This window comes from Mesocricetus auratus, unplaced genomic scaffold (assembly GCF_017639785.1).
Source record: "Mesocricetus auratus isolate SY011 unplaced genomic scaffold, BCM_Maur_2.0 Super-Scaffold_100014, whole genome shotgun sequence".
In the NCBI taxonomy this organism is placed as follows: Eukaryota; Metazoa; Chordata; class Mammalia; order Rodentia; family Cricetidae; genus Mesocricetus; species Mesocricetus auratus.
The window spans coordinates 12,577,463-12,595,141 of NW_024429197.1; the positions used below are offsets into that span (position 1 = coordinate 12,577,463).

A 17,679-nucleotide genomic window follows, 5' to 3' on the forward strand; every position below is an offset into this window, starting at 1 on the left:
GAAAGGAATCTCAAACAGTTGCCACTCGGTAGCATTAGACCACAACAACTTTCCAAGAAAAGGGCTGAAAAGAAACACAACAGAGCAAATTAGGAGGTAAAGAAGGAAGCATTCAGGAATCTCTAGTGGTCTAGCTGCACCATAACATCAGCCAGTGAGGACAAAATAAGGAAACTCAAGTAGATCTATTTCTTAAGAGTTGTCAATCTACAAAGCTGATCATATAGATACTGTGCTTTAAGAAAGTAATCACAATGCTTCAGAAAGAATGCTAAAATTTAACAGGAAGTGGCAGGAGGCACAGGCTTCTGTGGCTGCCATTCAGCCAGGATAAATGGAGTTAGTGGCAATGAATTTTTAAAAAACGAACCAGAAAACAAAGAAACTTCAAACTCCCCGCAAAAGGATAGGCATAGTAAACAATAAAATTAAAATCTAGCCTGCAAAACAAGGATGACCACATAAGGTTCTTGCGTAGTGGCCAATCATTCCCCTCAAACAAGTACTTCCTGCTTCTACTTTCTTTGAAAAGAAAGTCCTTCTCTCTTATGCTTTTGGTTGTAATAAAGATAGACCAATTAACTGAGACTTTGATTTTAGCACATATCTCACCTCACAATGTGCCCCATCCCTTTTCCATCTTTGAAGTGTAGTTTACCTCTCCTGCTATACTTGCTGAGCTCTGTGGTGCAATGGAAGTGTTTTAAAACACCCTGTAATGAATGCTGTGAGTACCTAGGACACTCAAAAGGCACATTTTGCTTTGAGGGAAGGGGAAGAAAGACAGGAACAAGTTCCTCAAGCCAACTTACAAATCCTCCTTTTCTTAGACAGGAATCGCCCGGGGATGAGCTCAACACATACTCCACCATGCTAACGCCTAGTCCCCCACTCTCCGATCGTGGGGACAGTACAGAATTGACCTCACTGTTCACATGGAAATTCTGACCAGGTCTTCTCTGCACCATGATTGGCTGGGAAACTGAATGATCTACAAAAAAGATACACAAGTATGACACAGTGCAGCCAGAGGCCCAAACAAATTATGAGTGATGTCTCGTGGATAAAGCAACGTCTGGGAATCAGGAGACCCGCCACTGTAGGCTGAGCCAAGGTTTCCTCTTGGATCTTTCAATAAGCACTGATATTCTGCATAACCTAATGACACAGAACACACCCCTCCTCTATCTAAGATATCAGAGTACATCAGTTCACATAGCTGGGTAGATAAGCCAATGTTCACTTCTATCAAGTTGAAGAATTTTCTTTAACATTGTTTACTGGCAACAAATCTTTCTGAGGACTCCATCTTGTACTGTCTTGAACACAGCTTGTCCAGGGCTGAGTTTTCTATCTTTTCCTCCCTAGAAGCTGTGGCATCTATCTGCTTTTGCTGTTTCTGCCTCTATCAGCTCTCCCCAGCCCTCTTCAGGGGAAGTCTATCACAAGAATCTGTGCCTAGTGATTTCATTTGGCCCCACACACATTTAAAGATTACTATCCCATATATGGCACAGATCATCAAGGGAAAAAAATCATGGAGTTCAAAGTACAGGTTTGGATTTTCCAATTCCAGACAAGCTGACAGCAGCACAAATGAAAATTCAGAGCTAAAATTATTCTGTGATTAGCACTTCAGAAAATATTGAAGATTTGATTTTGTGTTAATTATTTTTAATACATTACATCATCTAAGCTACTTAGTGGCAATTATACTACTGGACAGGACACTTGCTTTTGCCACTAATATGAAACCCATGACTTGCCAAGTGCTGAGGGAGGGCGCTCTAAGACAGGCATAAATCACAGTAGAGACGCTAGAGCTAGATTACCTGATGTTCCCCAGGCACTGTCTCGCCATTGATCACCCAGGAATATTCCTTTTGGTCCATCTTTGCTGGATTCATCTGTTTCCCAAAACTTTTTACCTGGCAAGAGCTGCTGCAAATTAAAAATAATAGATGCTTTTAAGGAATTCATAAAGAATGAAAGTACAGCAGTCAACACTTTCTTTAGACAAGGGTACTGAAGATGTTCATGGGCCCTGGAGGTCTCAATCAAAGTGTTTTGGCTACACAGCTGTGATCAGTTCTGTTATTATTTTGTAAAAGACACTGAAAGGTCTAAATCAAGGGGATACTAATCATAAATATCTAGAATCATTAACTTACTTTGTCTATTTGAAGATTTTTGAGGAGGAGTTAAGGGTACAAACATTGCCCTATTAGCTAACTGCTTGCTAAGAGGGCTGGCTCTAACTGCAAAAGAATGTACCTACAACTGCTAATATACTATCTGCACATGTACTGCCCAACCATACAAAGTTACTCAAAGCAAGAGCATGAACCCAGCTCTAAAACCCAGCTATAGAATGCTAGATTAAACTTCTACTAATCAACACTTCCCTACCACAACCACCTGTTCTAAGATTTTAGAAAGAGAGAAAAGCCATTTATCTACTTCCAGAAGGGATATAAAATTTCTTAACCTCTGTTAGGTTTAATACTTGATATTACCACTTCTTTGAAGTGACTTCAAAGAAACAGTGGTCATAGTTACAAAGGAAGATTTCCTTAAGACTGCTATCATTCTTGGTCTGTTCACCAGCTTTACTTAATAAACTCTTACTTGCTCTAATTACATTTTCTTTTCAAGTGCTATTCTTCAGACAGGATCCAAGAAGCTTGAGATAACATGTAATCTGAGCATAAAAGGGCTCACTTATGTGAACTGACTTATATGTGATGTCAGAAATGGAATGCTGACTTTCAAAAATAAAGCACCAGGAAGCCCAAGAGTTCTGCTCTCCTCCTGGACAGGTTGAACTTTCCAACTTATTAGCCACACCCGAGTATAATAAAGAAAGCGAAATTGCCCACAAAAACAAACCCCAGCTGGCTTTCCAGCCTCACTTCTGTTTTCTCAGTACAATGTTACCCACCCTCCAAAAGTTCCATTAAACTAAACATGAACCCAAGCAGTTTGGCACTTTTTTCAAACAGAAAGAACCCAAACAAAAAGACTTCTGGCCTGGCATTTAACTGTCCAAATGCTCTAAGCAGCCTCAAAGATGGATGGTTAAATTACAAGCACCAGTCAATCCTTCATCATGCTTTTGGGGTCTCTTCACAAGAGTTGGTTGGGACAGAAAGAGGGAGAAGCAGGTGTCCACATAAAGATAAGTAGGAGCCAGTAATCCCTGAACTAAATAGTCTGATGTGCCCTGAGAACTACTATTAAACTGTCCTCGGAAGCCTCCTCCTTTTTCTGATGCCAAACCTGTTTTTCAGAGGCTGTGACAATCAAAAACATCATCAGCAAGTACCAAACAGCTTCTTGGGAAATGTGTCCTTGGCATCAGACATAAGGAAAATCACGGTCAAATTCCAGAAGAGACACAGAAAATACAAGGGACAATTTGAAAGAATTTCTGCTCTTACGTTCTTTTTATCCTTTCCATCTTATAAATAGTCAATCCAAAGAACCCATAAATTTTCTTTACTCCATGGCTGTATCCCTTCCACCACACACACCTTTAAGGCTGACCAAAAAACTCTTAGTTTGAAGGGGGTGAGACCAAACAGGAGTCCCAATTTAGCATCCTCTTTGTTTAGCACCCTCTTTGTATACTAAAAGAAGCAATAAAATCAACACAAGAGGCCACATCTCATGTTGGTTAATTTTATGCTTTGTGGAAAAGAGCAAAAGTGATTGAAAACAGTCCTATGCTGCCATTTTTTTTAATCTTTATAGTCCTTCTACATATAAGTTCAAGAATAGCTTTGACAAGTACCGGGCTCAACATATTAAACAGTCTTGCTATGACTTATCAAGTTGGTAACTAAAAGCAGCAATCTTTGAGCTCAAGACATCAAAGGGGACTTGTGGGATTCTGATGTTGCTTACTATAGTCTAGTCTATTAGGCTGTCACAACATGCGTTGTAGTGAGTACAGGTAGGCAGATGAGAGCAAAGTGTTTCTAGGCTCTACTCTTTAAGAGAAATGGTACAGCAAGCACAATGTACAGTGCTAAAAAGTGGAGATTTTTTAGGGCTGGTGAGATGGCTCAGAGGATAAAGATGCTTGCCTCCAAACCTGATGACTTCAGTTCAATCCCTGGAAAACATGTTACAAGAGAACCAACTCCACATGGCCTCCACACACGAAGTATGGCACACTTGAGTCCACAAACATATACATATGCACACAAATCAACAATGAAACAAAAAAATTAAGAGTCTGCTTCCTATTTAGTAACAGATGCAACAAGGTTCAACAGACTATACATCAAAAAACTGTTCATAGCTCACTGAGTCAACCAGTTCTCCTACTACTAAAAGTAGAAAACACTAAATAGATGTTAGAGGTAAGCCCAACAGTACTAGAGCTCCTTGTGAGGTGGAGATCAGTTATCAGTGAGAACAGCAGACACTATTTGGGCAACTTCCCAAGAGATAAAGAGAGAGAAAGGAGGAGAACAGAGTGCATCATGCTGATTGGGGCCACGCAGGGTAAAAAGGGTGAGTTGCATGGGTGCTCAGCAAACAGGAAAGGAATCCCTGAACCAAGTGATAGGAGTGAAGTTAAAAGCAAGATTAGTTAAACCCTTTAATATCTCTAAGTTCTACACAGAACCTAGAATTTCTCCCTTTATTGTAAAACCTGCTGTTTGTACTCAATTGTGGTAAGCAAAAGAGCTGACTACAAATGACCTAGTCCCTTTGTACTTAAACAGGACCTAATGATGGGATGTTGTGAGGTCACAAGTCTATAGTGCCCCCAACCACTTCAATTTCTTCCTACACCACCACTGACCAGCTTGCTCGCTTTTAGACACCAGAGAGTGGCCCACTTGGCAAGAAACTAAAAGAGATTTCTACCCAACAGTTCACTAGGAACTAAAGCTCTCATTCTAGGAGTCCATGAAGATCAGGATCCTGACATCAACCACATGAATCTGGAAGATCCTTCTCTGATAAGCTGAACAAACATTCAGATCTGGTAGACATTGTACCTGCAGCTCATAAGAGATCTTAGGAAGTCGTAAGGTTTAAACAATGACCTTCTAAGCTGCCTGGGAACTGTTGTAATACAATCATGACTGTGTAGAACTGTGTACTTCAAACACCTCTTGATGGCCTGGCAGTGGTGGTACACACCTTTAATCCCAACACTGGAGGAAGAAGCAGGAAGATATCAGTTTGAAGACAGTCAGAGCTGTTACACTGACAAACCTGAGGGGGGTGGGGCGAGGGAGCTCTCATACCATTTCTTATAGCTAAATCCCAGGCCCGAAAGTACTATGGTTTGGTTTTTTTTTTTCTTTAAGATTTATTTATTATGAATGCAACATCCTGCCTCCATGTATGTCTGCACTCCAGAAGAAGGCACCAGATCTCATTGTGGATGGTTGTGAGCCACCATGTGGTTGCTGGAAATTGAACTCAGGACCTCTGGAAGAGCAGTCAGTGCTCTTAACTTCTGAGGCCCCAGTACAATGGTATATTATGAAGCAAAATCAAGATCCAAGAGCTACTTAAATTCAGCAACCACCCCTCTGGAGAGAATTCTATCCACCATAAGCTACAGCCTCCCCACAAACCAACTCACTGCAAAAACAAGTAGTCACCCAACTTTCACTTCAGCCAGACTTAGCTTTAATCACTACAAATTGAAATGCAATCAGCATAAATTTACTAACAATCTACACAAAGCTCAAATGCTCTGCACACTCTGCTGCTGAGCAACATTCCCAGCCAGCAGATCTTGTCTTTTGTGGAGCAGGTAATCCCAGGCAGGTTTGGAACTAAGTAAACCAAGCTGATTTACAGCTCTAGGCAAGCTTGCATCCATTTCCTGATGCAGAGATTACAGCCAATAAATAAATAAATAGATGAAAATCAACAAATCACAGTACAGGGTTACAAAATTCTCTTTAAGAGAAAACTAGTCTGTAAAGGATTAAGACCTACCTGACGATTCTTTTTTTGGGGGTGGGGGTGGGGGGGGTTCAACATAGTGTTTCTCTGTGTGGCCCTGGCTGGCTTGGAACTCTCTCATTATAGACCAGACTGGCCTCAGATCACAGGTCTGCTTAAATTAAAAGTATGTACCACCACCAACCAGCAAGATCTGACAATTTTAAAGGAAGGTGATGGGAATTAGGAATTGATCCAACAAAAACTAAGGAGACAGATGCAATCAGACTATTAACCCAGTTAGCATGTTGAAAAGAGCAGATGATATCCAAGTCCACACTTATGAAAGTCAGTTGAGTACAGTAAATATTGCCATCATGAACCTAGCAACTTCCCTGGTTCCAATGCTTAATAGCAAGCAGCTTCTTAGAACTGACTTCCTGAGCCAAGGACACTACTGATCACTGATCACAGTGACCCTGTCCATTGAGAGCTACAGTTTCTCCTCAGAAATTAATAGATTCCAATTAGGCTTTTATACATTAGTCTCTTGTAGTTTTGATTAGAGTGGGTCAATGTCATAATCCAATTCCTCTGAATGAGCAATAAAGGCCTACTTAAAATCTACAAACCAGCTGTGCAGTTTGCACATGCCTTTAACCCCAGCACTCAGGAGGCAGAGGCAGATGGATCTCTGTGACAGTCAAGGATACACAGAGAAACCCTGTCTCGAAAAGCAAAAACAAAAAAGAAAGAAGACTCAGCGACAGCTACTTCCTCAATGCAAGGTTCCCAGTGTACTCAGACATTAGATAAAACTATCACACTGCCACCTAGGCCACTGCAGTAACAATTATTAGCCAAACAAAGCCCACAGGAACCTCTACAGAAGCCAAAGAGGCTAGCTATTACAAAGGATTAGCATATGTATGACCACACCCATAGCAATATCTGCCTGAAGTTCTATGTGGGCCTTAAAAGCATTGAGCATTCCTTCTGTTAGCCTATGCTCTAAAGTTTTAACTGCTTAGACTATAAACCCATGTTGCAAATATCTACCCACTTCTCTCCCCCTCCTCTACCTCCCCGCTCTTCCTTACCACCACTCTTTTCCTCTCACCCCTCTTCCCCCAAATACAGTACTCCCAGCATAATTTGGTTTGTAAGACACAGGGGTGCTTACAAACTCACAGGCATGATTAGGTCTCATGTTATCTGACTACTCAAATTTCCAAACCTAGATTCACTTCAAATGAATTTAACCACTTAGTAAGATTTAAAATAGAAGAATCCTTGAAGACTCTTAGTATCTATTCTCATCACCCTCATTATGTCAGAAAAAGGATCTTCTGAGACTGAAATGTGAGCTATGAAAACAGCATTTCCAGAAATCCCATCTCAAAACCTTAATTCCATCAGATTTAGCTAGTTCCTCCATACCAGAATGTTGTGATGCCAAAGAAAACAACATAGAAAATGTTCACAAATGCAAGAACCTATACTGATGCTAAGTCATTATTCTGAAAGTTTTGGGGGGTTTTATGTGTTTTGCTTTTGAGGTTGGTGGTGTGTGTCCTGGAACTCACTTTGTGGACCAGGGTGACCTGGTACTCAGAGATTCACTTGCCTCTACCTCCGTAGTGCTGGGAATTAAAGGTGTGCAGCACCACAACACCTGGTTCTTTTTTTTTTTTTTTTTGAAGTTTTATTCAACCATAAAGCCAACATGGGTTATAGAGTGAGCTAGTGTCTCAAAACACAATGAAATAAAAGTATAAATAGATTAATTCACAAAACTTTAAAATAAACACTGACTCATTCATTAACTATTACCATAATTCTTTGATGGGTTCTGGGGGTGGAGGGTGTTATCTATCAGGGTCGGGGAAAGAACCAAAATGAAAAAAAGGCCATCTGAATTCCCAAGAATTTATCTGAACATCAAAAAACAAATCTTCAATCTGCCGTGGTATTACATAAGCTTATAATACTAACACCCCAAGACTAATGGAGAATTACCACAAGCCTAGGTTACAAGCAAAATCCTCTCTAAATACATACATACGCTTTCACTCCCTCTCTCCTTCCCCACTCCCTCTAAAATGTAATGAGGATTTTTAAAGACAAAGACTGCTTCTCTTTGTGCACTGTTCCCTTTTGGATCAAGACAACAAGATGGACCTGTAAAACAAATCAACAGGTAAAGGCACTTGCCCAGTGGCCTAAGATCGATCTCCAGAACCTATATTGAGGAAGGAGTAAGCTAATTGCCCCTAAAATTGTTCTCTAACCTACATGTAAAATTATTTTAGTATCAGAGCCGGGCGGTGGTGGCGCACGCCTTTAATCCCAGCACTCGGGAGGCAGAGGCAGGCGGATCTTTGTGCGTTCGAGGCCAGGCTGGACCGATAGCCTCCGAAACAATACAGAGAAACCCTGTCTCGTAAAAACAAAACAAAACAAAAAATTTTAGTATCAGAAAGATAGAGGTATAATGACATACATTTGTAATCCCAGCAGTTGAGAGGCAGAAGGAGTATGAGTTTGAGGATAGCCTGAACTATTACATAATAAGAGCCTGTCTTTAAAATAAAAATCAGTGCTTAGTGACGTCACAAGATTGTGGCTTCCTAAATTCAATCCCTAAGACCCACATAGTGTACTTTGACCTAAACATACACAGTGATACACACACAATTTTAACATTTTAAAATATTCATATCGGTTTATAACTCATAGTCTAATAAATAGAACCTGATATTAACTGATATGGAATTCACTACAAATAACCATTTTCTTTTAAGAAAATGTGCTTCAACATGAATTCAAAATGACAAATTTGGGACTAATTTAGGAGATTATATTGTATTACTTAACATAATTTGAACACTAAAGTTGCAAACAAATTTACAAATGGTGGCTTAACTAAGGAGCAGTAAATATCACTGGCTTCATCACAAAGCCAGTTATTTTATTAAAATAAGCAGATGACAGGGCTGGGGTTGTGGCTAAGTTGCTGGCATGCCCAGCAATATATGAATCCTTGGTGTGGGAAGGAATTTTTTAAAGACTATTATTTTATCATCATCATCATCATCATCATCATCATCGCACACTCGCACATGCAAGCCCGAGTGCTCTGATGGCCAAAGGAACTCTACTGGATCACAGGCATCTCTGGGTTAGCAGCAAATACCCTGAGCCATCTCTCCAGCTCCTGAAACTAACAATTTCATGTTGCCTAGCTTAGTGCCATTCAACATCAGTTCTACCACTACAATGAAACCCACTCATCACTTAGCTGGTCAAGATAAAGTCACTGAGTCTTCCCTCCTGGCTCCTAAAAACCCAATGTTGTTTTTTTCTGTCTATGGAAAAGATAAGTTTTACCAGCAGCAAATGCAGGTCTGCAATCCCAGCACCCAGGATGCTAGGCTGTAGAGTGATGTAGGCCTGTGTTCTATGTCAGCCTGGGTCAAGAAACCCAGTTTTGGTGGGGTCTTTTTTTGGAGGGGATCACGACACCAGGGTTTCTCTGTGTAGCCCTGACTGTCCTGGGACTCTGAAGACAGGCTGGCCACAAACTCACAAAGATCTGCCTGCCTCTGCTGCCAAATATACCTGTATACACATGATTCACAACACACATAATGCAACAGTAACTAATGAAATCAGCTGGATGCTAGTGGCACATGCCTTTAATCCCAGCACTCAGGAGGCAGAGGCAGGCAGATCTCTGTGAGTTCGAGGCCAGCCTGGTCTACAAAGTAACTTCAAATGGGGTGAAAGCATAGTCTATAGTACCTCAGATGTGAAGCCCTGTAAGATGTCTTTGCCACTGCTTTACTTGACTCAGTGTATTTACTGTACTACAGAGAGGCAGGGACTTGTGCATGTTAGACTGTCCTCTATCCATGAGCTGTTATATCCCTAGCCCTCAGAGAATGTTTAGGGTTTTTCTTTTTAAACTGTAATTTCTTTTAATATTTATTCATTTTATGTGAAGGTGTTTTGCATGTGTACCACATGAGTGCCTGGTTCCTTCGGAGGTCATTAGATCTGGAAATGCAGTTATGATGGTTGTGAACCACCATGTAGCTACTGGGAATCAAACCCAGGTCCTTTGTAAGAACATGTGGTCTTAACCACTGAGTCATCGCTCCTGCTCTTGTAGCTGTAATCACAAATTAAGAATCAAGGTCTATTATAATGAACAAGAATGCAATCACTGAAGGAAATTTATTACTTAAGTTGTCTTAAGTGGGAATCTATTCTGTAGAGTCAACTGAGGCACAAAGGGCAAATGTGGAGAGCTTGTTTCATCCATCCAGAGTTATTAAGGTGCCGTGAAAATCCACTAAACTGCTGAGAAATCAAGAGGGGGCTGGAGATATGAAGAACTGATGCCCTTTAGGGCCCCATCAGTCAGAGCTACAGGCTGGCTCTTAGACAACCCCTACACAGCCATTGGGAGTTACTTGTCCCGAAATGGTCTGCAAAAAAACATGCTGCTTTCATGAAGCAAGTCCTTCAAAGATATCCAGAACACTGATAGCACATTAGCATTCTGTCACTTGTGATGCATTCACCTGGAGACAATTCGCACACTGACATCTCTCCACTTGAGCACCCAAGTCCACTAAAGCTTTCTTTACAAGCTCCAACTTCAAGTTACTGTAACAGTGAGGACAAAGGAAACTTTTCCCCTATCTCCTTAACACCTGACAAATTGACAACCAGTCCAGAAAAATGCTAGGAAGAAACACAATAAAATGGAACAGTGTTGTCTTTCAAATTACCTACAGACTGATGAAGTAACGTACTTTTATTCATACATAAATACTGGTCTACATAGTAAGTTCTAGGACAGCCAGAGCTATAGAGAAACCCTGTTAGAAGAGAAAACAAATAAAATAAGCCAATAAATAAATATAAAAAGAAAAATAACTGCACACATCATAGTTTTAATACATATCTAAGCAAGCAACAAAGCACAAGTTAACCCAGCTCCCTAGACACCACTATGCCTGGCTATGCATCACTATGTGTGTTTATGCCTTAATAGATGATACAGAAAAAGCAGCCTATTGATCTGGTTCAACTTCAAGGTCCTGGTAACCAAAGCCTTAACAGGATATGGTGGAGCATGCCTACTACCCACCCCCTAGTACTCATGACACAGAGGCAAGATCACTGCAGATTTCAGGCTAGCCAGGGCTACACAGTGGGACTCTGGCTCAAAGACAGAAGACCTCCATATTAGACTCAACTTGAAGGACATCTGTATAAGTAGTCATCAATGCTTCTAAAGTAACTATTTGCAGAAGAGGATCAGGGCCTTTCAGTTTTGTTGTTACTCATTCTCTTCACCACATCTTCACAATCCTAGGGCAGGTAAGGCATCTAAGTGATGCAACTGTTTATTGAATTGAACTGGAGTTCTGGGTGGTCAAGTGTGGGGTCGCCTTAAGAACAGGAGGAATCCCCTGCAACCTGACTCACTCTACAGCTTCTAGCTGATGAGTGAGCAGGAGAGCTTAATGTAGGAGCACAAACTAGCAGCTGAGCTTTGAAAGAGTAAAACTCAATACATGATGGCCTGGGAGTAATGTATCTAGGTCCAAACAGCTGAAGCATGATCACATCACAGTCTCTTGCTGCCTATCTATAAAAATTGCATTCTAACATCCAAGGACTATCGTGAAAATCATGCCTATAAATCATAGCCAAAAAGAAAAAACTGGCCGGGCGTTGGTGGCGCACGCCTTTAATTCCAGCACTCGGGAGGCAGAGGCAGGTGGATCTCTGTGAGTTCGAGACCAGCCTGGACTACCAAGTGAGTTCCAGGACAGCCTCCAAAGCCACAGAGAAACCCTGTCTCGAAAAACCAAAAAAAAAAAAAAAAAAAAAAAAAAAAAAACTGTATTTATTCAACATATTTGCAGCTATTCTTTTTCTGTGCCCAACAAAATGGAATCAGTCTATTCACCTTTGACACTTAAAGCCTTACCTGGTGTTTCTTTCCTTATCTAAAAAAAAAAGTGGAGGGATGGGGCACAAGTCAGGCAAAATGGCACATACCTATAATCCCAGCATTTTCCAAGCAAAAACAGAGTACAAGTTCAAAACCAGCCTTGGCTACATAGTGAAGACGTAGTTCAAGCAACAAAGCAAAACAAAATGGAGATTCACAGATGATGTTATTGATGGTATCGTACAAATACGGTATTGGAAGCGGACATTTACTGTTGTTTTAGTTGCTTTACTCTCAAATCAAGTATATAAACACCATCAAAAAGACACTGACAGCCATGATGGCACACACATTTTATCCCAGAACAAAGACAAGTAGATCACTGTAATAGGTCAGCCTAGAAGACTGGAGAGATGGCTCAGCGGTTAAGAGCACTGGCTGTTCTTCCAGAGGGCCTGGGTCCAATTCCCAGCATTACATGGCAGCTCCCAGCCTTCCTAATCCAGGGGGTCCAACATCCTCGTAAAACATACATGCAGGCAAAATACCAATGGACATAAAATAAAAATAAATAATAAAAAGGCCAGCCTAAGCTACATGGGAAGCCCTTGCCCCTTTGGGACAGGGTCTCTCTACATAGCCCTGGCTGTCCTAGAACTCACTATGTAGACAAGGCAGGTCTCCTGATCACTGGAATTAAAGACACATTGACACTATATCCAGCCTCTTTTCTTTTAATCTGACATTCAAGCCAAAAGAGAAACATGAAAGAGTAGAAGTACATTAGCACAAAGAAAGCAAGGATCCTACTATGCTTACTGCGCTTTCAAATTCCAAGACAGCCCGATGCACATAGAAGGTCTGCCCAGCCTTCTCAGTACAAGTGATAAAGCAGATGTAGGACAGAGGTTGAACACATGTCTGGAAGTGATAAGACCGGGTGGGACCAAGTATCCAAATATCAGATATTTCACCCACTCTTCAATTTAAGAAGCCCGCAAAACACCAAATCTCAAGACTTATTACAAGGCTTCAGGAATATCCCCAAATAATGCAGAAAAGTCACTTCACATCCAAAACACAGTAAGTTAGTCATTTACTAAGAGTGTGTCCCTTTGGACCATGTGGCCTGGCTACATTTCAGTCTAACAGCAAGATGTAGGAAATGCTCTAAACCAATAGTTTTAATAAAGAGTTAATAGGATTGGGGCCTTCACCATTGCTGTCTATGATCAACAGCCAGAGTTTGGAGAACAGATGTTAGTTATATGTGCTGACAAGACATTTTGTAGTAATATATCTAGAAAGGCCTGCCTTCAGTCAGTTCACACCTTGAATCCCAGCACTTTGAAGGCACAGGCAAGAGGATCTCAGTGAGTTCCAGGCCAGCCTGGTCTACAAAGTGAATTGCAGGACAGTCAGGACACAGAGAAACCAAAAAACAAAAAACAAAAAGCAACAACAAAGAAGACCTGCTTTCTGAGTCAACAATATGTCTCCTTTCCAACAATCAATTTTGTAATCAACTGAATGAACAATTTTTACATGCCAGTGCTTAAACAGCAGTCCCATTCAGAAATGTAATTCACAAATCATTTTAGCTGATCAAAGTTTTCTAATTCTAGGAAACTATGTCAACCATAATGGAAAATAATTTAACATTTTGAGCCACCACATCAAACCCCCACATGGCCCTGCTTCAAACCATGTATCCTGATGGGCATTTCCAATCAGCTGTAGAAAAGTGAATGGGTCACTGAAAAGAGCTCAAGGAGAGCTGGGAATACAACTCAGTTGGCAGTTACATGCACTAGCATGTGTGAGACACAGCATCAAATAAACAGAGTATGGTAGTACAAACCTATCGTTTTCCCACTCTGGAGACGAAAGCAGTAGGATTGGAGGTTGGGTCTGGAGAGGATGATTCAGCAATATTCTGACAGAGGACCTGGGTTTGGTTCCCACCATTTATGTGATAGCTCACACCCACCTGTAACTCCCTTCAGAAGATCTAACACCCTCTTCTGACTCCCACAAGGTCCTGCAGGGATATATATATATATATATGCACATAAAAACAATTTTTTGTTGAAGTCAACATGAGGTAAGAAGCCCTATTGTAGGCCAGGGAAGTGTGTATGGTGGGAGAAACCCAATGAAAAGTTCTAGGATAACAAATCACTCTAAAAGGACATCACAGTTAGATGCCCCTTGGCATATTTTCCTCTCTTCTCCAAAAAGGCTGGACTATTCTTCTACACAAGGTCAAACTCCAGCAATCTCTGATCTGTGAGAGTCCTAGAAACTAAGCTCTCTTACTCAACAACTCTTAGCTATAGGAAGAAGCAAAGTCCAAAGATAAATGTTTGAACCACAGATAGGAGCACTGGTTAAGGCCCTGCCTGCTCTACACTGGCTCTATCCCACAAAGTTTTACTTTCTCTGAATAGCTTCCCAGATCACTATCCAGTCACTGCCTCCTCTAAATCTACACGGTGGTACATGCTTTTAATCCCAGCACTGGTGAGGTAGAGCATTCCTGGCCAGCCAAAGCTTCATAGTAAGAGACACCACCCCAAATTAATTAGTTAAAAAAATTAAAGACTGCCAGGCAGTGGTTGTGTACTCCATAGGCAGAGGCAGGCAGATCTCTGTGAATTTGAGACCAGCCTGGTCTACAAGAGCTAGTTCCAGGACAGGCTCCAAAGCCACAGAGAAACCCTGTCTGGGGGGGGGATTTAAAGACTATCTTATATTCCAGGACACTATTCTTTTCTAATTTCTGGTATCTCCAATTATCATTTTAAGTCTACTAGTGAATATGGAAGTAGTATTTTACTAAATGATGAAAGGCTAATTATCTAAATACATTCAGTTTAACCCAGAAATGACATGGTGGCCTACACTATTAAACTATACTAGCTATAAAACATTATGTAATCTTAGCTCATTGTGATGGTAAATTACAAGTGGAGGCAGGAGAATGAGTTCAAGGTCACCTGTATGTCAAGATTGAGGCCAGTCTGAGAACATGAGACCCTATGATGATCATCACCAACATCTTAAAAAGAAAAAATAGTCAATTGTTCTATAAAGAACAATTAGAAAACTTCAGCTACCTCATGCCAGTAAAATCCCAGCCCTTGGGAGGCTGAGGTAACAGAACTGTTATAATTTCAAAGCCAGCCTGAGAAATAAAGTGAGTTTCAACAGAGTAAGACTATCTCAGGCCCATTGCATCCATATGCCTTTAATCTCAGTGGTCAGGTATATCTCTCTGAGAGTTTGAGGTCAGCCTCATCGCCAAATCGAGCTCCAAGCTAAGGATGCACAGTGATAAACCGGTAGGCGAATGCCTTTGATCCCAGCACTCAGGAGGCAGAAGCGGGTGGATCTCTTGTAAGTTTGAGGCTAGTCTAGTCTACAGAAAGAGTTCCAGGACAGCCTGTTACACAGAGAAATCCTGACTCAAAAAAGGTCCTGTGTAAAAATAAAAAATGTTTTTAGACAATCACAAATAAACAACAGGGTAAACAAAGGTCAATTACATAATAAGAGATCTTTTGCCAATGATTCTCACAATACTTCTTTCCTTTCCACAAATCCATCCTTTTTTGGACGTCATCAGTTACGCCCTACCTACCCTTCTACATAGAAGGAAAGGATCATACAAGAAAGCAATGTAGCAAGTTTAAAAACTCAAAGTGAACATGATAGTTAACTGTGATTGTCAAGCTGTTTGGATTCAGAATGGACTAAGAACCAAATGCAGCGCATTCTGGATACAATAAGGCATCTCCAGTGACTCTTATATCATGAATGATCGACCCCCTGGTGGAGTCTCAAAGATGATATTACTGGGAGATGGAGAAAGGTAGAATGCAGGGACTAGGTAGAGTCCCTGGAAGTAGATCCCTACAGGGGTATATGTTGCCATGGTCTCTTCCTGCATGCCAGTTTCACTACTTGTTTCTTGTCTGCCATAAAGAAGCCCTTCTGTTACATGTTCCCAAACTCTGAAATAGCTAAAAGAAACAATCCTGGGCTGGAGAGACATATATGCAGGCAAAACACCACACACATACACATAAAAATAAAAATACATTTTGAAGGGGATTTATCTCTCATAAAATAAAAAAGAATTCCTCTATTATTTTGTTGTTGTAAGTTATTTGGTTTTGGTGATCACAAAAGAACAGTCCATAAGCCTTCCTAACTATACAAAAATACTCTCCTCAATCCACACCAACTCAGCTGCTCAGGTATATGTCCTTAAACTTTTGAGGACTTCTAAGTTGAATGAAAGAGCAAGTAAGGTACATGGGAGCTAGTTTAACTTATCATCCAAATCCCAAGACATTGCCCATTATTCCTTTTTTACACCCTATACAGCTAAAAACAGCTGGATTAAGCCGGGCGTTGGTGGCGCACGCCTTTAATCCCAGCACTCGGGAGGCAGAGGCAGGTGGATCTCTGTGAGTTCCAGACCAGCCTGGACTACCAAGCGAGTTCCAGGACAGCCTCCAAAGCCACTGTCTTGAAAAACCAAAAAAAAAAAAAAAAAAAAAAAAAAAACAGCTGTTTAGGGACTAGAAATTAGGTTCAGTAGTTAAGAGCAGTGGTTGCTCTTCCAGAAGATCCAGGTTCAAATCCCAGCACCTACAAGCCCAAAGCAGGCTGTAATAACAACTTCAGTTCTAGGGGATCTAACATCCTCTTTCAGCTTCTGCAGGCACCAAGCAAAACACACTCAAGCAAAACAACAACAACAACAACACACACAGTAAAAGTAACTAAATCTTAGGCTGGGCGAGATGGCACATGCCTTTAAACCCAGCACTTGGTAGGCAGAAGCAGTCTGATCTCTGTGAGTTCAAAGACAGTCAAAGCTGCACAGAGAAACCCTGCTACAGGAAAAATAAATAAATAAATCTTTTTAAAAGTTTTTCAAATAAAAACAGCTGCACTTCAGACAACCAACAAAGAGTGATGGGTATTTTAAGTAACAACTTTTTAGAAAAACTTCTACTATGAAAACTCAAAGTCTTCCTATGCCAAGAGGTATGGCAAAGGTTTTGAAAGAGTAAGTCAGCACAAACACTACTAGAAATCAATTTCTTTCAAAGGAAATAACATTCTTTGAAGTTTTAAAGACCCATATATTAATGTAAGTATTCTTTCTCTCCCTCCCTCTTCCCCTCCCATACACACCACTGTATCTAGCTTGAAAGTCCATCCATCCAATCCTTTTAAATTTAGTGTTTGCATTTAGTAAATATATTATTTCCTTCAAGAGATGTTTTATTGATAAGTAGAAAGAAAAATCAAGCAATTAGAAATTGAAATTGGTCGGGTGGTGATGGCACACGCCTTTAATCCCAGCACTCAGGAGGCAGAGGCAGGCGGATCTCTTTGAGTTTGAGGCCAGCCTGGTCTACAGAGCAAGTTTCAGGACAACCAGAGCTACATAGACACTACACAAATTTAAAAAAGGGGGGGGGAAAAAGCATATTGCTATGCTTCTGGTGTGATACTCTCCCTTGCATTGAAGGGGGGAAATCTTTCCCAATCTGCATGTAACGGAGTACTCATTTGACCAAAAGATGCTTGTTAGTCTGGTACTTCCTCATGATACTGATGTGCTTTCAAAGCCCTTCTTCTCTAAGTTTCAACTATAGAAGACACTTGTTTTTCTTTCCATGTAGACCCAATGTTTCCTTCACTCTGTATTTCACTGCCCTTTCTGTGTTTTGGAGAGTAATCTGAGTTTAATGAAGGAGCAATCT

General features: G+C 40.8%; 1 protein-coding gene across 25 annotated transcripts in view; it reads right to left on the minus strand.

Moving 5' to 3' along the window:
• Pum1 (pumilio RNA binding family member 1) overlaps positions 1-17,679 on the minus strand; it is a 107,549-nt gene that overhangs the window by 62,714 nt on the left and 27,156 nt on the right. For 17 of the 25 annotated variants that reach the window (XM_040756515.1, XM_040756514.1, XM_040756513.1 and 14 more), the window contains 2 exons: positions 1,833-1,941; positions 813-991 (listed from right to left, as the gene is read on the minus strand). The exons of 7 other annotated variants lie outside the window; for them this stretch is intronic. In XM_040756515.1, the coding sequence (XP_040612449.1) occupies positions 813-991; positions 1,833-1,941 (288 nt within the window). The remainder of the gene's footprint in view (positions 1-812; positions 992-1,832; positions 1,942-17,679) is intronic. One more of the 25 variants, XM_040756497.1, reaches the window with a different exon arrangement.